This window comes from Podarcis raffonei, chromosome 14 (genome assembly GCF_027172205.1).
Source record: "Podarcis raffonei isolate rPodRaf1 chromosome 14, rPodRaf1.pri, whole genome shotgun sequence".
Classification (NCBI taxonomy): Eukaryota; Metazoa; Chordata; class Lepidosauria; order Squamata; family Lacertidae; genus Podarcis; species Podarcis raffonei.
Window position 1 is genome coordinate 51,160,284 of NC_070615.1, and position 19,151 is coordinate 51,179,434.

General features: G+C 46.3%; 1 protein-coding gene across 5 annotated transcripts in view; it reads left to right on the forward strand.

Annotated features, from left to right (window-relative positions):
• SDK1 (sidekick cell adhesion molecule 1) overlaps nt 1-19,151 on the forward strand; it is a 589,097-nt gene that overhangs the window by 510,440 nt on the left and 59,506 nt on the right. For all 5 annotated transcript variants that reach the window (XM_053365834.1, XM_053365835.1, XM_053365836.1 and 2 more), the window contains exons 31-34: nt 6,791-6,992; nt 11,811-11,914; nt 15,018-15,088; nt 18,962-19,100. In XM_053365834.1, the coding sequence (XP_053221809.1) occupies nt 6,791-6,992; nt 11,811-11,914; nt 15,018-15,088; nt 18,962-19,100 (516 nt within the window). The remainder of the gene's footprint in view (nt 1-6,790; nt 6,993-11,810; nt 11,915-15,017; nt 15,089-18,961; nt 19,101-19,151) is intronic.

The window sequence follows — 19,151 nt, forward strand, 5'->3', positions numbered from 1 at the left end:
CCAAGCCCTGTGCGATCCTGGTGAAATGCCCTGAAATTTCAGGCATTTACAACTATCTGCATCTGTCAGGCATCTCTGAATGAGCAGTATCCCGTTCTCTTTAAGCCTATCCATGTGAGCATCCCTTTCCTCCCCCACCCCCCCTTCCCCAAATAGACACTCTTCCATAGAATAGAAAGGAGAGTACTCTTGTTCTGGAAAGCATCTTTCCCCGCTCTCCTTCCCTGTCCAAGATAAAGCTAATTTAACAAAACTATGTGAGAGACACTGCTGTGTGCCTAATAGCTGCATCACATAATTTCCTTCTCTCTTGTAGCAATAACAATGGGCCCCATTACTGTTAAGCACTTAGGGTTCTCTGAATACAAGAGCTGCTGTATAAAATACAGCCTTCCCCCCTAATGTATGGCCTTGTGTCCTGCCTACATCACACCCTGCTGAGCAATCAGAGAGAAAAGTAGTTAGGTTCCTAAGAACTGGATGGCGTAAAAACACAAATTGACCGTGCATGTACTAAAATTAGGGGGCAACTACGCGCGAGGTTTGCTGTACAGCTATGCATTTAAGTGCAGGGAGGGTACTTGGAAATAAAACTCATAAGTTTTTACTTCGCACCTCCCCAGCAGTGTCCATATAGAAGCATTTGTGCCCCACTTTTCAGCTAAAAGGGCTCCTAGTAGCTTACTTGCAATAAATTAAAACAAGACAGCCCTGCCCACAGGCTTACCATCTTAAACAAAACGCAACATGCAAGGGGAAAGGGACAGGGAGGGGAGAGGAAGAAAGCAAACTCAGGCGCCACTACTTTAATAGTAGCACTTGTAATGACCAGGTGGCACAGAAACAGTTCAGGGGCAGGGTGTGCCTGAGAGAGCAAGGCTGATGAACGAGCCCTGCTTCTCATCTCTCCCAAGGAGGCAGCTGGGTCGAATAGGTTCTGCCAGGTGACAGCTGAGGGGAGAGTAGGCCTGATGGAGTTGGTCTTTCATTAGAATGGCAAATGGCCTAATATCTAAAGGCAAGCACAGACACGAGATGAGGATGAGCCAGGGAGGCACAGTTGACGGAGGATTTCGGAAATAGGTTTGCAGGATAAACCAGCATCTTTCCATACCGTGCGGTGTAGCTCTCGTTTTACTGTCACATTTGAGCAAAACTGGAAAGGATGTGGGTCACAGTCCTGCCACGCAAAATGGCAACTCTGCATCCAGTCCCTTTTTCTTCTCTCTGTCATGTTTTGTAAGGTGATGACAACATAAAAGCGTTTCTTTCTCCTCCCCTGTTCCATATTCTAGGGTGCTGCTGGGGCTGGGCTGTGCGTATGATGTGACCACATCCTGCCCTGTTTTCCCCTTGCGGGGAGAGAATGAGAAACTGGACGTGGGGTTGGTGTTTCTGACGACAACCCTATGATCAGCATCTCACTTTTTCCACCCTAAAATTGGGGTGGAGCACTTGGGAGTTAGACACTCCAAAATTTAAATTTCATTCACATTGGACTGGGAATTGGGCACCTCTGTAATCCTTTAAGCTCCTTTAGGAACCTATGTGTCAATCGGTTATGTAGAAATACAAAGCATGTCCTGAGCTCCTTATAGCCCAGTGCACTTGTTAAGACCAAAGCAGCCCTGGATTTCTATAATCCTATGGATTTCAGTGTTACAGAGATGCCCTTTAGGCTTTCAATGCAGCCTGCCCAGAGTGGAGCTGCGAGATTCTGCATGGCAATCCCTGCTGCTAACAAGAAATCACTTTTTCTCGCCCTGTTTGAAGGAGGGACAATAGAAAGACTTTGTGCCCTTAAAAAAAACACACAGAGAAGGGGGACTGCAGGTCATGAGCTGAGGATACACTTGGCATTCAGGATCTCCCAGCTTCAGTCCCCTGCATGGACTCTCTGCTTGGTTGGGGGTTATTGTTGGCCTCACCTGCCAGAAATAATTGTTCTTGGGATTGCCTAAACTCCTGTGGGCTGGTACCATTTCCTACTAGCATCTTTGGAGCTTATGGGGCAGTGTAGGAGGTTTTTGAAATCATTACGAAGAAAAGGACTGGAATTTTTGCTTTGCTTCATCTGGAAGTTACAGTGAGTGCAGGATGCTGCAGCAAAATTGCTGACAGGAGTGAGGCGTTGTCAGCATATAACACCTGGGCTCAGAGATCTGCTCCAGTTGCTTAATTGCTTCCGGACCAAATTATATGCTATTAGCATATAAAGTCCTTAACAACCTGGGACCCGTTTACCTACAAGATCACCTCCCCCCATCTGTGCCCACTCAACCTCTTTGATCAGTGGAGTTGGCACTTTTACAGGTGCCACATAATACCCCCACATTATTTCAAAGAACTAGATTATTTAGTGTGGCAGCACCAGCACTTTGGAACTCCTTGCTGATTGATATCAGGCAGGTGCCTTCATGGAATTCTTTTTTTAGACAAGCCTACCCAGAAGCTCAGGATGTGGGTGGCGCTGTGGGTTAAACCACAGAGTCTAGGACTTGCTGATCAGAAGGTTGGTGGCTCGAATCCCCGTGACGGGGTGAGCTCCCGTTGCTCGGTCCCTGCTCCTGCCCACCTAGCAGTTCGAAAGCACATCAAAGTGCAAGTAGATAAATAGGTACTGCTCTGGCGGGAAGGTAAATGGCATTTCCGTGCGCTGCTCTGGTTCGCCAGAAGCGGCTTAGTCATTCTGGCCACATGACCCGGAAGCTGTACGCCGGCTCCCTCAGCCAATAAAGCAAGATGAGCGCCGTAACCGCAGAGTCGGCCACGACTGGACCTAATGGTCAGGGGTCCCTTTACCTTTACCTTTACCCAGAAGTTTAGAAAGTTTGCATGCATTTTAATTTATTTTAGTCTGTTCTATCATGGTTTAATCTTTCTGTATGTTTTAAATTATGGCCGGTTGCAATTTTTTTAGCGATAAATTTTATTGTTTTATCATTTTTGCGAACCAATTTCAGGGTTTTTTTCCTACCATCAAAGAGTATATAAATTTCATGAGGGAGAGAGAGAGAGAGAATGCAAGATGCAGCCCTGCTTCCTGCTTTAAGGTACACATGAGAAGAGAGAATCCAACCCCCCTGGGGGACCAGCAAACATTTGCTTCCTCCAAAAGAATAACCCTGAGCACTTAAGCGCCAACCTTTGTATCGCCCTGTAAGGCTCCCGCCATCAGTGCTGAGGACTCTCTGAAGCTGATGGCTTTCTATTCTTCTGGCATCGTCTGCTGATAGAGGGCTGCTGAGAGGTGCTGAGCCATAGCGCAAACGCTCCCAGGGAGGCAGGGCAAGAGAGGAACTCGGGAGACAAACTCTTCTTTGTAGGAAGTGGCTGGAGGTTCCTGAGCTGCTGTACGTCCCTCTTTGTGGAATCGGGAGCCAATGGGGTGGGATGAAACGAGTTGTTTAGAGGTGAGCCGCCGTGGCTTCGCTGATCAATGCCTGCTTTATTACATGCCACACATTTTAATCAGAATCGATAAGCTCCATGATAAACAATTAAACAATTATTCCTCACTCTATTGAGTTTTTCGGTTGAAATCAATGGGTGCTGCTTTGGAGAGACGGTTGCAGGGTGGGAGTGCTCTAGTATGGCGTTCCTTCATCGTGTGAGAGGGTTAACCGTTCACTGCCTCCAGAGATTTCCCGGCTGGTTGTGAGAGGCTGGCTTATTTAACGCTGGCGCTTCAGAGTGATTAAGTGCAGGGACTCAAGAAGAGTCCCTGCCTGCTTCACTCATTGGGCTTGCCCTAAAATGCTGCGCGGCACTGCAGGGATGTTGGCGCATGTGTGTGCAACACAGCCATGTGTGAAGTGTCCATTTTGCTAGGGGAGGCAAATCTCCTCAGCTTAATGCTATCTATTCCAGGGCAGCTCCCCTCCAGGGATCCTGCAGGACTCCTATACAGTGGCATAGGAAGGGGGTGCTGTGGGGCAGTCCGCCCTGGGTGCCACCACTGAAGGGGGGGTGACAAACTGGAAAAAAAGTAAGTACAGTCATACCTCTTGTTACATTTGCTTCAGGTTAAATCTTTTCAGGTTGTGTCCCGTGGCAACCCAGAAGTACCGGAAAGGGTTACTTCTGAGTTTCGCCGCTTGCGCATGCGCATATGCTCAAAATGATGTTATGCGCAGAAACAGCGAATTGCGACCCACATGCGCGCAGATGCGCAGACACGGGTTGCATTCTGCTCATGTTGCAAACGGGGCTCCGGAACAGATCTTGTTCGCAACCAGAGGTACGACTGTATTTTAAAAATAAACTTACTGAAACTCCTCTCCGAGAAGTGGGTGGGGCTTCCCAGGTCCCGCATGCCACCCTCCTTCCCTTGGGACCTTCACCCCGCCCCCAACCCAGCTGGCCAATCGGCTGCGGGCAGGGCGAAGGCAAGGAAATAGCTGATGCTGCCGAGGCTGACTTCCTGATGCTGCCGAGGCTGACGTCCTTAGCCCCCCTGCCAGCAGCGGTTCGGTTTTTTGGGCTGTGGTGGCAGCCTGCCAAGGAAACAGTGGCCCGTGCATGGAGGCCAAGGCTACAGTGGCCGCCAACAATGGTTGGGTTCCGGGGAGTGCAGGCACCACGGACGACCTCCTGGGCCGCTAAGCCAAAGCTGCTTATGCTCACAATGTTCAGTAAATAACACTTGCGACTGTATCTTATTTTTCCTTCTTTTAACAATTTGAATGTGGGGGGGGGGGTGACATGAAATTTTCTGCACCAGGTACCACCTGACCTTGCTACACCTCTGCTCCCATCGTTCCTGACCATTGGCCATGCTGGCTAGGACTGAGGGGAGCAGTTCAAGAGCACGACATTGACTCCCCAGGGTTTACTCGGAGGGCTGTGGCTCCTTGCTGTCTTGGGCAGTGGATCATTCCCCAAATCTGCTCTTTGGAGTTGCCTGGGAACAAACAAGGGATGTTGCAGATAATTGTAAAGAGGAGTTCATAAAAATGCCCTGTTTGATTACTTGAACATTTCTTTTCCGCCAGGCCTTTGGCTTTAAATTATCTGTGGCCTCCTTGAGTGGGTGGGATGGGGTGGGATGCTTTAACCCTGCCCTTTAAAAATATGAATGTGTTTTATATTTCCCCTTTTTAAAAATATATTTTTGTTGAATTTTATCCATATAACCCAAATAACAAAATAGAACTTCATGAGTCAAACACACAAAAACTGATCTGAACCAAACCAAAGCTGGCACGGGATGTTATATTCATAAGAAGAAATAATAGCTCACATTCTTAGAACACGAGGGGGGAGTGGTGTTAGGGCTGGAATAATGTTGTGATTGGCATAAAAACAGAATGAACATGGTACGGAGAAAAGTTATATTGATCCAGGCTTTCTGTTAGCTGAATCTGGCCTTTTACAAGTGTGGGCGTCTGTTCCTTCCTCTCCATCTCACCTGCATCACCTTTGGCAAACTGGGGCATCACCTCAGCGCTTGCAGAAAACACATTGAACTTGGCAGGGTGTAGGATCTAAGTGCTAGACTGGAGCATGACGCCAGGGGGAGGAGGGAGAATTGGAACAGAGGGCAAGAACCTGGGTGGAAGTATCTATGCAGGATGGAAAATTGGAGCAGAGTTCAATAAGGAAATTTCAGGCTCATGCAGCCTCTGTTCAAGCCATGGCTATGGGCTTTCTCAGGCAAAGTTCTCCACAACCATTTCATCTCAGCCTTGCATTGATTCTACCTGTGGAAGCCACAGGTGTTCTCTGACCTTGGTGACCCTTGTGAAGCCTCCTTTTTGCTTTCACTTTCCTCAAGGCCCAGAGAAGCAAGGGCTGTTCAGCAGGGAGCAGAATTGCCTCTTTTTAAAAATAATTTTTGTTTGATTTTGCAAATTTATATTTGTAAAAATCCAAATATAAATCCATATACAGAGATTCCTCTGAATCTTGCAACTTCCCCCCATCCCCTCCATGGGGTCCCATTTTAACATTTACAACTGCATATTCCTCCATATAACTTTTATATCAGTCCATAATGTCCATGGTATTTGTTAAACTACAAGTGAAATCAAAATCCTGCCAGTGTTTCCATCTGCTTACAGTGGTCTCCTAAATAACTTAGAAATTTTCCCTATTCTTTTATAAAGTTTTTGTCCTCTTGGTTTCTGAGTTTTCCAGTCAGTTTTGCCATTTTGGCATAGTCCCACCAGCTTGGTTTGCCATTTCTCTCTTGTCTTCTTTCCATCTCTGTGCTAGTAACATCCGGGTAGCTGTTGTTCCATACATAAAAAGTATTTTCTGCTCCTTTGGAATGTTGGTGCCTATAATTCCTAATAAAAAAGCTTCTGCTTGTTGTTTTTTTAACAAAGGTTGTTTTAAACATTTTTTTCAATTCATTATATATCATCTCCAAACCTTTCATTACCATACAAGTCTGCCACATATGATAAAAGGTACCTTCTTTTTCTTTACATTTCCAGCAGATATTTGTACTTGTCCTATACATTTTTTGCTAACTTACTGGGAGTCAAATACCACCGGTACATCATTTTCATATAATTTTTTTTCAGTGTACAACATGCCGTATTGCCTCTTTTAGCATTGATGCAACAACATTTTAATGTATTTTTAATCTTTGTTGGAAGCCTCCCAGAGTGGCTGGGGAGACCCAGCCAGATGGGTGGGGTACAAATAATAAATTATTATTATATTATTATTAACATATGGAAGAACAAGTTGGGCTCAGTGTCGCTGCATTCGGGGATCTTCTGTTTATTGCCTACCATCTAAACTTTTTTCTAAGAATAACAACTTTTATATTTCATTCCAGAACGACCGGCTCCTCCCAGTGACCTGAAAGTCCCCCAGTCCGAAGTGACATCCCGAAGTTTGCAGCTACATTGGATTCCTGGGAGCGATGGGTCTTCTCCGGTGCGCTACTTCACGGTGCAAACTAAGGAGCTTCCCAGCGGCGAGTGGCAAACATACTCTTCATCCATCAGCCATGAAGCTACTTCCTGCTCAATTGACAGGTACCACAGAGAAACTCACAGCCAGAAATGGCAGGAGACACAGCACACCTTGACCACAGGTAGCACCTTCTGACCTCGGAGGCCCAGAGAGACTCCTCCATCATTGTAGGAAGGGGGTCAATGGCATTGCTTCAGAATTTGAGGCACATTCAGCACACATGGCTTTCCCCAAATAACCCTGGTAACTGTAGTTACAGAAAGGTAGCCGTGTTGGTCTGCCATAGTCAAAACAAAATTTTTTTTTCTTTCCAGTAGCACCTTAAAGGCCAACTAAGTTAGTTCTTGGTATGAGCTTTCGTGTGCATGCACACTTCTTCAGATACACTTGAAACAGAAGTTGCCAGATCCCTCTATATAGTGAGAAGGTGGGGAGGGGTATTACTCAGAAGGGTGGTGGGAATGGGTGATTGGCAGATAGCTCTGATGAGCCTGTTGACGACTCTTAACGACTGCAATAGGTCTTACAGGAAAAAGCAAGGGGTGAGAAGGTGAAAAATGGCTTTGTCATGTATAATGAGATAAGAATCCAATGTCTTTGTTCAGACCAGGTCTCTCCATGGTTTTAAGTTCTGGAAAGAGAAGCTGCTGAATTGCAACTCATTACCAAACTTAAAACCATGGAGAGACCTGGTCTGAACAAAGACATTGGATTCTTATCTCATTATACATGACAAAGCCATTTTTCACCTTCTCACCCCTTGCTTTTTCCTGTAAGACCTATTGCAGTCGTTAAGAGTCGTCAACAGGCTCATCACACCACCTTCTCACTATATAGAAGGATCTGGCAACTTCTGTTTCAAGTGTATCTGAAGAAGTGTGCATGCACACGAAAGCTCATACCAAGAACTAACTTAGTTGGTCTTTAAGGTGCTACTGGAAAGAAAAAAAAAATTTGTTCTGGTAACTGTAGTTTGCTATTGGTGCTGCAAATGATAGCTTTGTGATGAACTTCAGTTCCTATGATTCTTTCAAGGAAGTCATGTGCATTGAATATACACAGGTATGGTCCATACTTGAAGACCTGACTTGCAAAGAGAGGATCAAGTGGCAACCCTCCATCTAGTTGCTCTAATGCAGGCCTGCTAAAGTGAATGCAGTGGTTCTGGGAGTGAATAGGTTTTGGGTTGTGGCTCTGGGAATTCATCCAGAATAAAGTAATAGGTTATTGATTACGTTTGTACATATGGTTCTAGTCCTGGCACAAATCTGCAGTCCTGTGCCCCTCTTCCAACTCCACCTTGAAATCCCAGGTGCCCTTGAATGGTTTACAAGGACTCTGAGGTGGTGGGTGTGATGGATGGCTATAGGATTGGGCAAATTTACGGAGGAGAGACTAGGCACACTGGGTATTCTCTGCCTCAAGCGTCAGAGGCAGCAATCTATCTGAATACCAGTTGCTGGGAACTACAGGAGGGGAGAGGGCTCTTGTGGTTGGATCCTGCTTAAGGATTTCCCACAGGCATCTGATTGGCCACCGTGAGAACAGGATGCTGGATCAGATAGATGATTGGCCTGATCCATCATTTTGATCTTGCTTTCTTGTTCACATGGAACAGGATGCAGTAAAAGGGACAGAAGCTGGATTCTATGGCACTGTGTTAAGTGGTGTGCAGAGACATTGCTTTCCTTCAGCCTTAGGTTGACTGCAGATATGCAATGTGTAATGCAATAGTCGTGACTGCTCCCCCATCCCAGCCTTAAAGGAAGTGCTACTGATTCTAGTCTACAGCAGTAATATTCTGACAAATCAATGTAGGTGAACAAGTTCCATGCATATTTGTGCTTTGCCTTGGTGGGGGTGTGGTAGCATGATGGCTGCTTGCAAAGATCCACCCTGTTCTCCCTCCAGTCTTGTTTTTTTTTGGGGGGGGGGGAGCAGCAGCCCTCATTCTCAGTTGGACTCCATGTGGAAAGTCTTTATCAGAGGGGAGGGTGAAATTTTAAACCCAGACAAATTGTTTTCCAATTGTTTTAACATGAGATAATTGGTAAACGGCTGGCTTTTTCCCTCCTCCGCCTTCTCCTCCTCCTTTCCTTGCCCAGCCCGTCAGCAATGCAGGAAAACCCAGACCTTTGCAAAGTCCCTTTTTTGCAGCGATAGTTGATATTCATTCCCCTCTGCTGCATTGAGATTCTGTCTCTGTGAGTTCCTTATCTTGTTTTCAGATGAAATGAGGGCAATTTTATCTGTATGGCCATACTGAGGAATAGAGAGATAACATCGCCCTGTTTAAACTGCGTTATCCAGCCTTCATTAGATTGTGCTGGAATTAAAATTCTTGAAGTGATTGCTTGCTGAAGCCACCCTGTACCTACAAGGAGACTTGCCATTTGCTGTTCATAACACACACACACACACACACACACACACACACACACACACACACACACAGAGCCCTCTGAAGGAAATGAGGCTCTTTTGAAAATCTTATTGGCATACCAGCAAAGGAAACTGGCTAATGGGATGCGGATCTTTGGCATCAAATTAGAAACTACCAGCTCACTGCAGTTTGAAAATGTTCAAGTGTGAGGAATTACTTCGTCGGGCAATAATTTTCACCATCAAAATAATGGGCTGCAGGGCACAGGGGTGGTCTGTTTATTGAGCATTGATTCTGATGTGCTTACAGGGCTGTTACATGAAGTCATAGGCACCAATTCTATGGGACAGAGGACATCTCAGCCCCCCCCAAAAAAAACCATATTGGGACAAGAATCTTGAGGTGCTGGGCCTCGCCTGTATTGTTTTACTGGTACTGCTGTTGTGGGTTTGTCATGGGTTTATATTCTTATACAGCCCAATGAATGTTGTGTCATGTACATGCTTCTCTTTCTGTGTGTGTGCAGATTCTGAGATTTGTTTACTACGAGTTTAATGCAAAACGTAGTTTTGGCAAGGGTAAAAAAACAAAACCATATTTGTAGATGTATGAAGAACTGTACTGCATTTGGAGAAGTGGAATGGATGAGCCCAAAGAGGGAGAGATGCACTTGGGCAGAGACAGAGGGAGAGGTGTCTGTGTGATATGTTTGTGGATGAGTGAGTGACTGAGAAAGAGAGAGAGGTATTTGTGTGTTTGTGGTCTGTATGTGTGCAGCAGTGTGTGAGGGAGAGAGAGAGAGAGAGAGAGAGAGAGAGATATGACCAACCTGTATGTTTTCTTCTGGTCTTGGGGAAAGCTCCCTGTTGTTATTAGACTACAACATCCTCATTGTGTATATATTGGGTGTGGGTGGGTGAATATTGTGTGATTTCCACAAGCAGGACCACCAGGACATAGCTGACTTCCCAGGGCAAGTCTGAGGTTGTCCAGGGGAAACAGAAGTGACTATATTCTCATTAGTTTTGTATTGTGCCACACAACCATTTTTTTGATTGGTACACACAGCACTTCCTCAATATTCTCAGTGTATCCACTAGCCCAAAAAAGGTTGGGGACCCCTGTCCTGTTGTGAAAGAATTGATCAAATAGCAGCTATATCCTACGGTCTAACAGGACAGCTGCGCCTTTCCCACTTCCCCGTTCAATCCAACGGAGAAATGCAACTTGCAGACCCACAGGTTGCTCTCCCTCTGCAATTTCCATGATCACAGCAACTCTAGAGCATGCATGTGCATAGCAGCCAGTCTCCCGTCTTCATTTTTCTTTTTCTTCTTCTTCTTACCAAGATCCAAGGAGGGGCAAATGTGTCGCCAGGTTCCGAAGAGCATTTTCCCTGCGGGGGCTGCTCAGAGCAATTTAGCGCACACTGTCCATCACGCCTCTGCTTTATCCCACCACGGTTTGAATATTCCGTCCCTGGTAATCTTATCTGCATTGCTCGTTGGCCCTCCAGGACCAAGCCCAGCAACTGGCTTCAACCGATTAATTAGCTAAGCCTATTACGCGGGACTCTGGACCCAAGCAGACCTTGTTAGCGACTCAAAGGGAGCCTCCCGCTGGCTATGCTGGAAGCTCTGCTGAAGTCACCTCAGCTGGAAGTCAGTCTTTGCATATCTTAAAGTCACTGAGTACACAGAAAGCCTGCAGGGAATCCCCTGTCACTGTCTGTGTTAAATAAGCTGAGTAACACTATTAGTTGGAAACGCAACTGCGATTAAAAAGCAGCACTCCTGGAGCACAGTCTCCTAGATTAGCCAAGATCCTTGTGGCTGGGAGCCCACATCATCTGTTCATCTGTTCTTCCATTTGCTCTGCTTGCCCTTGGATTAATCCACTGTTGTCTCCTGCAAGTGGAGCAAGGGCAGGTGTTATTTGACCATCACCGGGAAAGAAAGGTCATGTTGAGGTGGGTGAGCAGCGCTTGAGAAACAGGAACCCTGCAAAGGGGGTGTTTGGGTTTCAGCTCGTGCCTCTGATCTGGATCAGAAGAGCCTGGCTGCAGCTGGATCAGGCCAAAGGGGGTCCATCCAGTCCAGCATTCTCTTCCACACAGCAGTCAAACCCAAAGAAGGACTGGAGTATGACTGCGGTGCACTCCCCACCTGGAAATGCCAGCAGTGATGTTCCAAGGCATACTGCTTCCGACATAGATAGAACACAGCCATTGTGGCTGTTAGCCATTGATAGCCCTCTCCATGAATTTGCTTCCACTCTCTTGTAAAGCGATCCAAATTGGTGGCCATCCCTGCTTCTCGGTGAAGCAAATCCCACAGTTTAACATGGTGCAATAGCGTGGCTTCAGGAAAAGGAAGACATACTGGGTAATACAAGCTGCGCTTACAATATTTGTTGTGGGGAGAGCTGCTCCAGGCAGCTGTGGATAGCCAGAGAGAAGCATTGATCCCCATTCTGTTAACCCTTTCCCATTTTGCAGACTCAACCCATTTACTTCCTACAAGCTGCGCCTGAAAGCAACCAACGATATTGGTGACAGTGACTTTGGAGCCGAGACGGAAGCAGTCACAACACTGCAGGATGGTAAGGGCGCCCCAGCTGAAAACTGAGCATAGCTGTTTCTCTTTCACAGTAACCCAGGGGATCCATTCCCTAGTGCACTCGGTCCCAGCATTGCACCTCAGGATTAGGGGACAGGAAGATGCATAGGGCTAAAACTCACCGTTTGGGCGCTATTGACAGAGGCAGTAGCACAGTTTAGCCTCCTCAACAGTGAACTGCCCTGCAGTGCCTTCAGATAATGAATCTTGCTGGTTTAAACCCCGTTTGATTGTCTTCCAGGTTCTGTGCTAACGAACCATTATCTTTCCTGAAATTGAATAATTTAACAAGGAACATTAAAAATGAATGTAGAATTGAGCCTATGTTTGGAGAACTTTCTCCAATTGTTTTCACTCCAAATCCACTTTCAGGCTGCAGAAGTGCTAAACGGTTGAATGAGAGGGGGGGGGAGAGTGCATGTCCAGCAAGCACAAACATTTTAGACTGCTAGTTTGTACAGGCAAAAAGCCATTTACAATTGCAAAGTGCTTCTCCCCCCACCCTTTTGTCTCAGATGAGTTTCAGGTGCTTTTTGTTCAATAATAATAAATGGAGTACAGTAATTGTTCAGTGCATGTGTACGGTGATTTGATGTAGACATGAACTTTCCTATTCAAGGCAGTCTTTAAGGTATCAAGGGTTAGGGTAGAGAGGCACATCCACATCCCCAGTGGACAGGCAGAAGGCGAAAGGAAAGTAACTGCCTGATGGTAAGACTGAGGAAAGGCAAGACAAGGTGGTAGCAGACAGGTGCATGAGCCAAAAGGTACACTGATAAACAATCTAGCAGGTCAATAGAGAAACAGGTACACTGGTCCAACAGGAACTTTGTCTTTCTGGGGAGACAAGATGCTCACATTGTGAAGAATCAGGCTGAAATCTGAGGCTCTATAAGCGCAAGTGAAACCACAACGGTTTCTTCAATCGAGTGACATTGCTGAACCAGTGAGCTTCAGGGGATACTACCTTTGGCAAGCTGTCCTGCAGAAACACAGGCAATGGCATGCTTAGGCCCAGTCAGTAGAACCTGGGTGTGTGGGGGGGTGTTTGAGATTCCTGGTGTGTTATTGGGAACAGATCTTGATCTGAGATGAAGATGCATGCCCAGATATTTCTCCAGCATTGCATTGGGAAGAGGGGTATTACAGAAAGCATCGAATGGAGCTGGGTGGAAAACGTGAGCTCACTCCTCTCAAAATCTGTGACTGCACTTCAGATCATGTCCCAACCCCCTTCGTGCCAGGACAGAAGGCTTATACGCACCCTTTGCCTTGCTCTTTCCAGGCAGAGTCTAGCACTTTCATGCCCCATGTCCAGGCTTCCCCCCTCCCTGAGCTTTAGTACTCAGTTGAAGCAAACTCAGTTCAGGTTTTCTGCAGATTGACGCTCACTCTGATTGAGCTTTGAAGAGTGGGTTTTTGCAGGCAAAGCATTGGAGGCTGGGGTAGGTGCTCAGACAGGGAGCTTTCAATTGAAGACTGTGCCTGGAAAGAGCAAAGTGTGGATAATACCAAGCTCTAAATGTGTTCCCACTGCACCTCTACTGTTATCTACCCCTCCCTGCAAAAGAGATAACAGAGGTTGGGGGTGTCTAACTAGAGGATGCTAATGAACCCTGTCTATTAACACCACCAGCCCTTTTTTCCTGCGGAAAGCAGGAGTGGGGACTTGCAAGGAAAAGGGTGCTCTGCTTCACACATTTGGACTTTTGCAATGTTCAAATAGTTTTGGAGGAGGAATTCAGGAGTGCATGGGTTTGCAGATAGGAGGAAGCTTGAGCGGGGTGTGTCCATTGCATCCCCCCCATGTCCAAAGAGCTTCTGGATTGTGGCTGCAATGGGGAGGATACGATTCCTCTTGGACAGCAACTCTGCAGGTGTAAAGACAAGTGACTCCAGTTTGTGTGGCTTTCATGTGTCAAGTTTACTTTGGATCATCTTTGTTTTAAAACCCGCATTGGCTGCAGTGTACATTCGGCGTCTCTTCTGAAAACTCTCTGTTATTCATAAACTCTCCGTTAAGAGCATTCATAAGTGATGCACAAAGTGCGTAATAGCTTAAGAAGCCCCTCTTAGCATAATGCATGAAAAGCAGCATGCATGGGAGCATCCAGTGCTGTTCTCTGGACAGGCAAATCAACTGCAAAGTTGAATGTGCACTGATTCCAAGTTGGAAAAGTTGTTTAAGTAAAGCAGCCCTCACTGAGCATATTGTCAAGAACTCTATAATCTTAGTTTTACCTGAGATGATCATAAAGTGCCTGGCTGTTATAAATCCCCCAACATCAGGGCGAGCTCCTTGGAAAATAAACCATTTGCAATGCAGATGACCCTACAACTATCTTTGGGCTTCCAAGCAGGCTTTGGGCTGGTGTTTCTCCCTGTGTCTCCTGGGAATTGGGTGTAAATGGAGTTTCAAAGGCAGGGGTAGGGTCTGTGGCTCCATATCAGGAGGCAGAAATCCCCAGAGGTGTCCGCAAGCCTTGGGATGTGCTGAAAGTTGGCCTTTGAATCCCATCCTTATCTTTAAGCTGCCACGGTTTGTCTCATCTCTCTCTCTCTTTTGCTGCAGCAGACTAGCGCAGCTGATGTTCTGGGGGTCATTCCCATTATATATCTCTACATAGATAGATATATCCTTCCCAAAGTGCACTTCGGGTTGAGTTTTGGAAAACCCAGGGCCCCCACTGGCCTCTATACAACAGAAATGATTAACTGTAAAAGCTGCTCACCTCCTCAGCAAACTCAGAGGATTTATTTTGCTGAGCAAACCCGCTGCGGCTAGTGGAGCATTTTAGTGTGGAGAGCTGGGAGCGCCTGATAAGCTTCCCCGGCTTTGTCCCTGATACATTCCGTGCATTTGCTGCACAGGTAGGATAGATGCTCAAAGCAGGTTTAGGCAGCTGGGCCTCTCATAGGTGGGGTGGGGGAATGGCGGGAGGGAGGCCCCCACTCGCTCCTTTGCAGCACAGCAGTGCCTCCGTGGCAAGCCAGGCGAGGAAGACCTTCCAGCAACAGAACGCATTCCCTGCTTCCCTGCTTGTTTCTCACTTTAATGCCTGTTTCCTTTATATATCCATATTTAGTTCCAGGCGAACCACCAAATTCTGTGTCTGTGACCCCGCATACCACGTCCTCCGTCCTCGTGCAGTGGAAGGTTAGTAGCATATAAAAGTTGGGGGGGTGTCTTGACCAGAGGAGCACAGAAAAGCAGGCTCTTGGGAAATACACTCGTGGGGGCAGAGAGGAAGTTGCACACCTCTAACCTTCTGAGGAGGGTGCAAGACTGAAAGCCCACAGTCACCCGATGCCCTCCCAAGACCTTGCATGCACACGAACCAGAATTTGCCCTGAGACCACACACTTTGGTTGAGTCTCCCTGCAATTCATCACTATCTATGTTAACAGTGGCTGCTGTCTCACTGATGTCTATTGCGGTGTGGCTTAGCTTGCGCAGAAGACCTTGTTCATGCAGCATTAACACTCTCAGTTACAACATGCTGAACAAATGCAAGGTGTGTTGAATGTTTTCACCCAAGGAGGTGTGTGTAGGCATCAATCAGCAGCTCACCTCCCAGTCAGTCGTATAATGGAAGAAACGGAAATGCAGACAGAGGACCGCGAAAGGCCACGTGTTAGGAATAAAGGCCGATCCTGTTGATAGATTTTGGGTGGATAATACATGTGAAATAGGTGGTAGTTTAGATAATTGCGTGCTTTTTATTTCATGAAAATGTAATGGGATAGTTGCACTCGAGCCACATCGAAAGAACTGAAGGCAATTACATGTCATTACCACGCTTATGTTATTTGGGTGCTCAGCAATTTAGACGCGAGGTAGTTTTCAGATGAAAAAAATGTAAAATAAGCTTAAACTAGCTAAATGCTGAGGAAACACAGTCAAAACAGCAGTTATCATAGGTTACCCAGCACAAGGCAATGTTTTAACATGCTGTTTGGAAATGCACTGAAGCTTCTCAGCTCATTGTTTCGACCCCCGTTGGAATGAATTGAGACTTCTTTGTAGAATGAGGTGATGGTTCTGCAGTTCAAGAGTGATTTCAAAATCCCTTTAGTGTTAAATTTAACTTGGGTGCTTTGTTCTAGTCCATTTCTGGTTTGATCCAATAATTTGTCCAAATTTTGCAGTGTAAACAAATAGCCATTCTCACTCCTCCAGACCTGGCTGGCTGCTACTCATAATCACTTTTACCTGCCTCTGCAGATCCTCTGGGCCTCTCGTAGAGATAGACAGAAAATCCTAAATAATCCATTACCATCAAAAGCTGGGTTTTGTCCATGAAAGTCGGATAAGAGCAGGATGCCCTGACCTTTCAGCAAAGTACCTTTTCCAAGGCAGAAGTATGATTATCAGGGAGGCAGAAAGGAAAGAGCTTCCCTTGCCATTTATCTCTTAGGTCCCTTTGTGCCAGGTATCTAAATAGCTTCTGATTCTGACATAAGATCTGGACTCCAGAGGGAATCCTGCTTGCTTGCCTTTTAATCGGGCTTGATGTGGATCAGGAGGCTTTTATGAGGGACAGGAAAAATAGAAATTGGGGGCGGAGGTACTGTGGAGCCCTCGTTATCAGAAACTTGATTATCAAAAACTACTTGTTAATTGAACTGGCTGCATTTCCCCTACGTAGATTCTGATCAAGGCAGCCCTATGTAAACAGCCCTCATTCTTATTCACATTTTTAATTAACCAAATGTTACGGATGGTCCCCCAGGCTGTTCAAAAAGTTGGCCTCAGGCAGATGACACAAGACTGTATCAAAATATGTTACTTGCAAGAGTCCTTGAGGCCTCGAGATCAACCCCAACCTGGAATTAGGAGAGCAAATACAATATTCAGAGCCCCAGAAGTGATAAGAAGTTATGGGAGTCTGAAATGAGACCATGCTATTTTATTCCAGGGGCTCCAGGTGTTGGAGGAAATAGGAATGTAAAGAATACAAATCTTTTACTTCATATATGCATGTCTGTACTGGAGTCAAACTTAATGCGTTGTGGAAATGGAAGAGACTATTCCTGGCCCACCTTGACTGCACCAAGCATATATTTGGGAGATGAGGCAGATGTGTGCATGAAGAAAGCGATGGATGTGTGGACCCAATTCATCCATCAGTACAGGACCGGTGACTGGGAAGGTGGAGTTGCTGTAATCCATAAGGGTTACATGTCTCTTTTAATGAGTTCCCTGTCGGAGATGCAGCCACGTTGAAGCACGGATACAGCTAGTGTCAAGCAACTGAGCCACAAGAGGGATTCTGCAAGGCTCCCTATTGCCCTGCTGCTTCACAGCCTCCACTACCAAGGTGACAGATGCGATGTTGAGGATCTCTGGGTAGGCTTCAGTTACAAATGCTGACGTCTCCTTAATCAGCACAGCTCAGGATTTCACAGACACCGTGGCAACCATGAGTCTGTCTCAATGTTTGTTAGGCCCAACAGCTGCTGCAGTTCATACATTGGATCCAGTTTTCTCTACTGGACAGGATGAAGTTGATCTTTGGGGAAGAACTCCTTGGTGCCTCTTTATCATTGGCAGTTCTCAGCCTGGTTGAAGTTGGACTTGCTCTTATTTCAAACCTCCTTCACGTGGTTAAAAGCTCGATTGAGATAGTCCACACATACTTCAAACTTAATGGAGCCAGATGGTCTTCTGTTGGCCTTAAGGGAGCATCCAGTTTAGTCTCTGTTATCTTTGTGAGTTCCTGGAACACACATGCTGTTAGCGCAATAGCTCCGCAGAACCCTCTTCCCTGTTTATGAGAAGTCATTTGTCTCCCTGATGACCTACAGAGTTGCAAGGAACTTAGCAGCAGAGACAGTGTCTAGAGCTCAGGTGGATGAAAACTTATGACATTTCTGACTGCACATGGCTCATCCCCAAACATTCAACTGAGTTTTCATGGGTGAGGAAAGAAATGCCCCACCTTAGCCTCTATCCATGTGGGTTGCTGGATGCCCCAGTGGCATGCCGTGATATTACTGCTTAGTACTTTGAGGATAAAATCACTGAGATAATTCATGGCCTGGATTCTGCTTTGGGATCCAGGTCCAAAGCAGAGTCATCATCCAGAGTGTCATCTTGGATGAAAATGAGGACTGATGAGTGCTTGCTTGGCCCTTGTCCTTGGCTGGTGAAGCCTTGTTGAAGGTTATCATTAAATGCATATTGTGTGAGGGAGTAATGCAAGACCTCTATTATCGAAGCCACCACTCAGCCCCTTGACTTGGTGAAATTATGCATTAGTTTCAAACTTTGTATTCCTAGCCAAGGTTGGCAAGTGGGCCATCACTTAACAACTCTGTAAAGTCTCAGACAAACTGGATCCATTTTTGACTTGCGTCTCAGGTTTGGGATGAAAACCACCTTTGTCACTCTTGTTGATGTCCTGTGTTGGCATAGATAAACCCTGCGTGACAACCTTTACCTTCAGGGAGCATGACCCTGGATCTGCCAGTGACCTTTGACTCTTCAGTGGTTCTGCTTCTAACTGATGGGGCGATTTCACAAGAGACTGTTGGTTTTCCCTGGAGAAGTTTGCCATTGGGATCCCATGTGGTCAGGTCAAATTGTATTGCCTCCATGTGGCTCCATCTTGTCCCCCTTGCTTTTCAACATCTACCTGAAACCACTGAGTGGAACTGTTCAGGCAGAGAGGCTCCCATATACGAAGTATTGCAAAGGATGATGGGATGGGATTCTCAAGTCACCTCCCGGACTGTGGCTGCAGGTTGTGTCCCAGCAGCCTTTTAGGTACAGGACAGCTTGCATGTTGCAGTGCCTCTTGCCCCAAGAAACTGCTTGGAGATGCTTGTGGTGTCCTGGATAGTCTCTTTCATGTCCTTTTGACTTTGCAAGGGATGCTCCTTTTGGGTCATGCGGTGAAATATCTTGGGCTAGCACCAGGGCATCTCTACTTCATCTTAAAGCAAGCCTGCATGGATGACTATTTTAACAACCAACATACTGGGCACAAGCCTTACCTAACCTATTTTTCCCTGGGACATTTTGCAGCCTCCAAATGCTGAGAGCCTGAACGGTCTTCTATTGGGATATCGCATTTATTACCGGGAGTTGGAGTATGAAAGCTCGGTCCCAGGACTGGAGTCCAAGGTCATTAAAAACCCTTCAGCTTTACGAGCAGAGCTTACAGGTGAGCAGCCAGTGGGGTGTGTGCCTTCCCCCCACTTTATGCAGTCCAGAT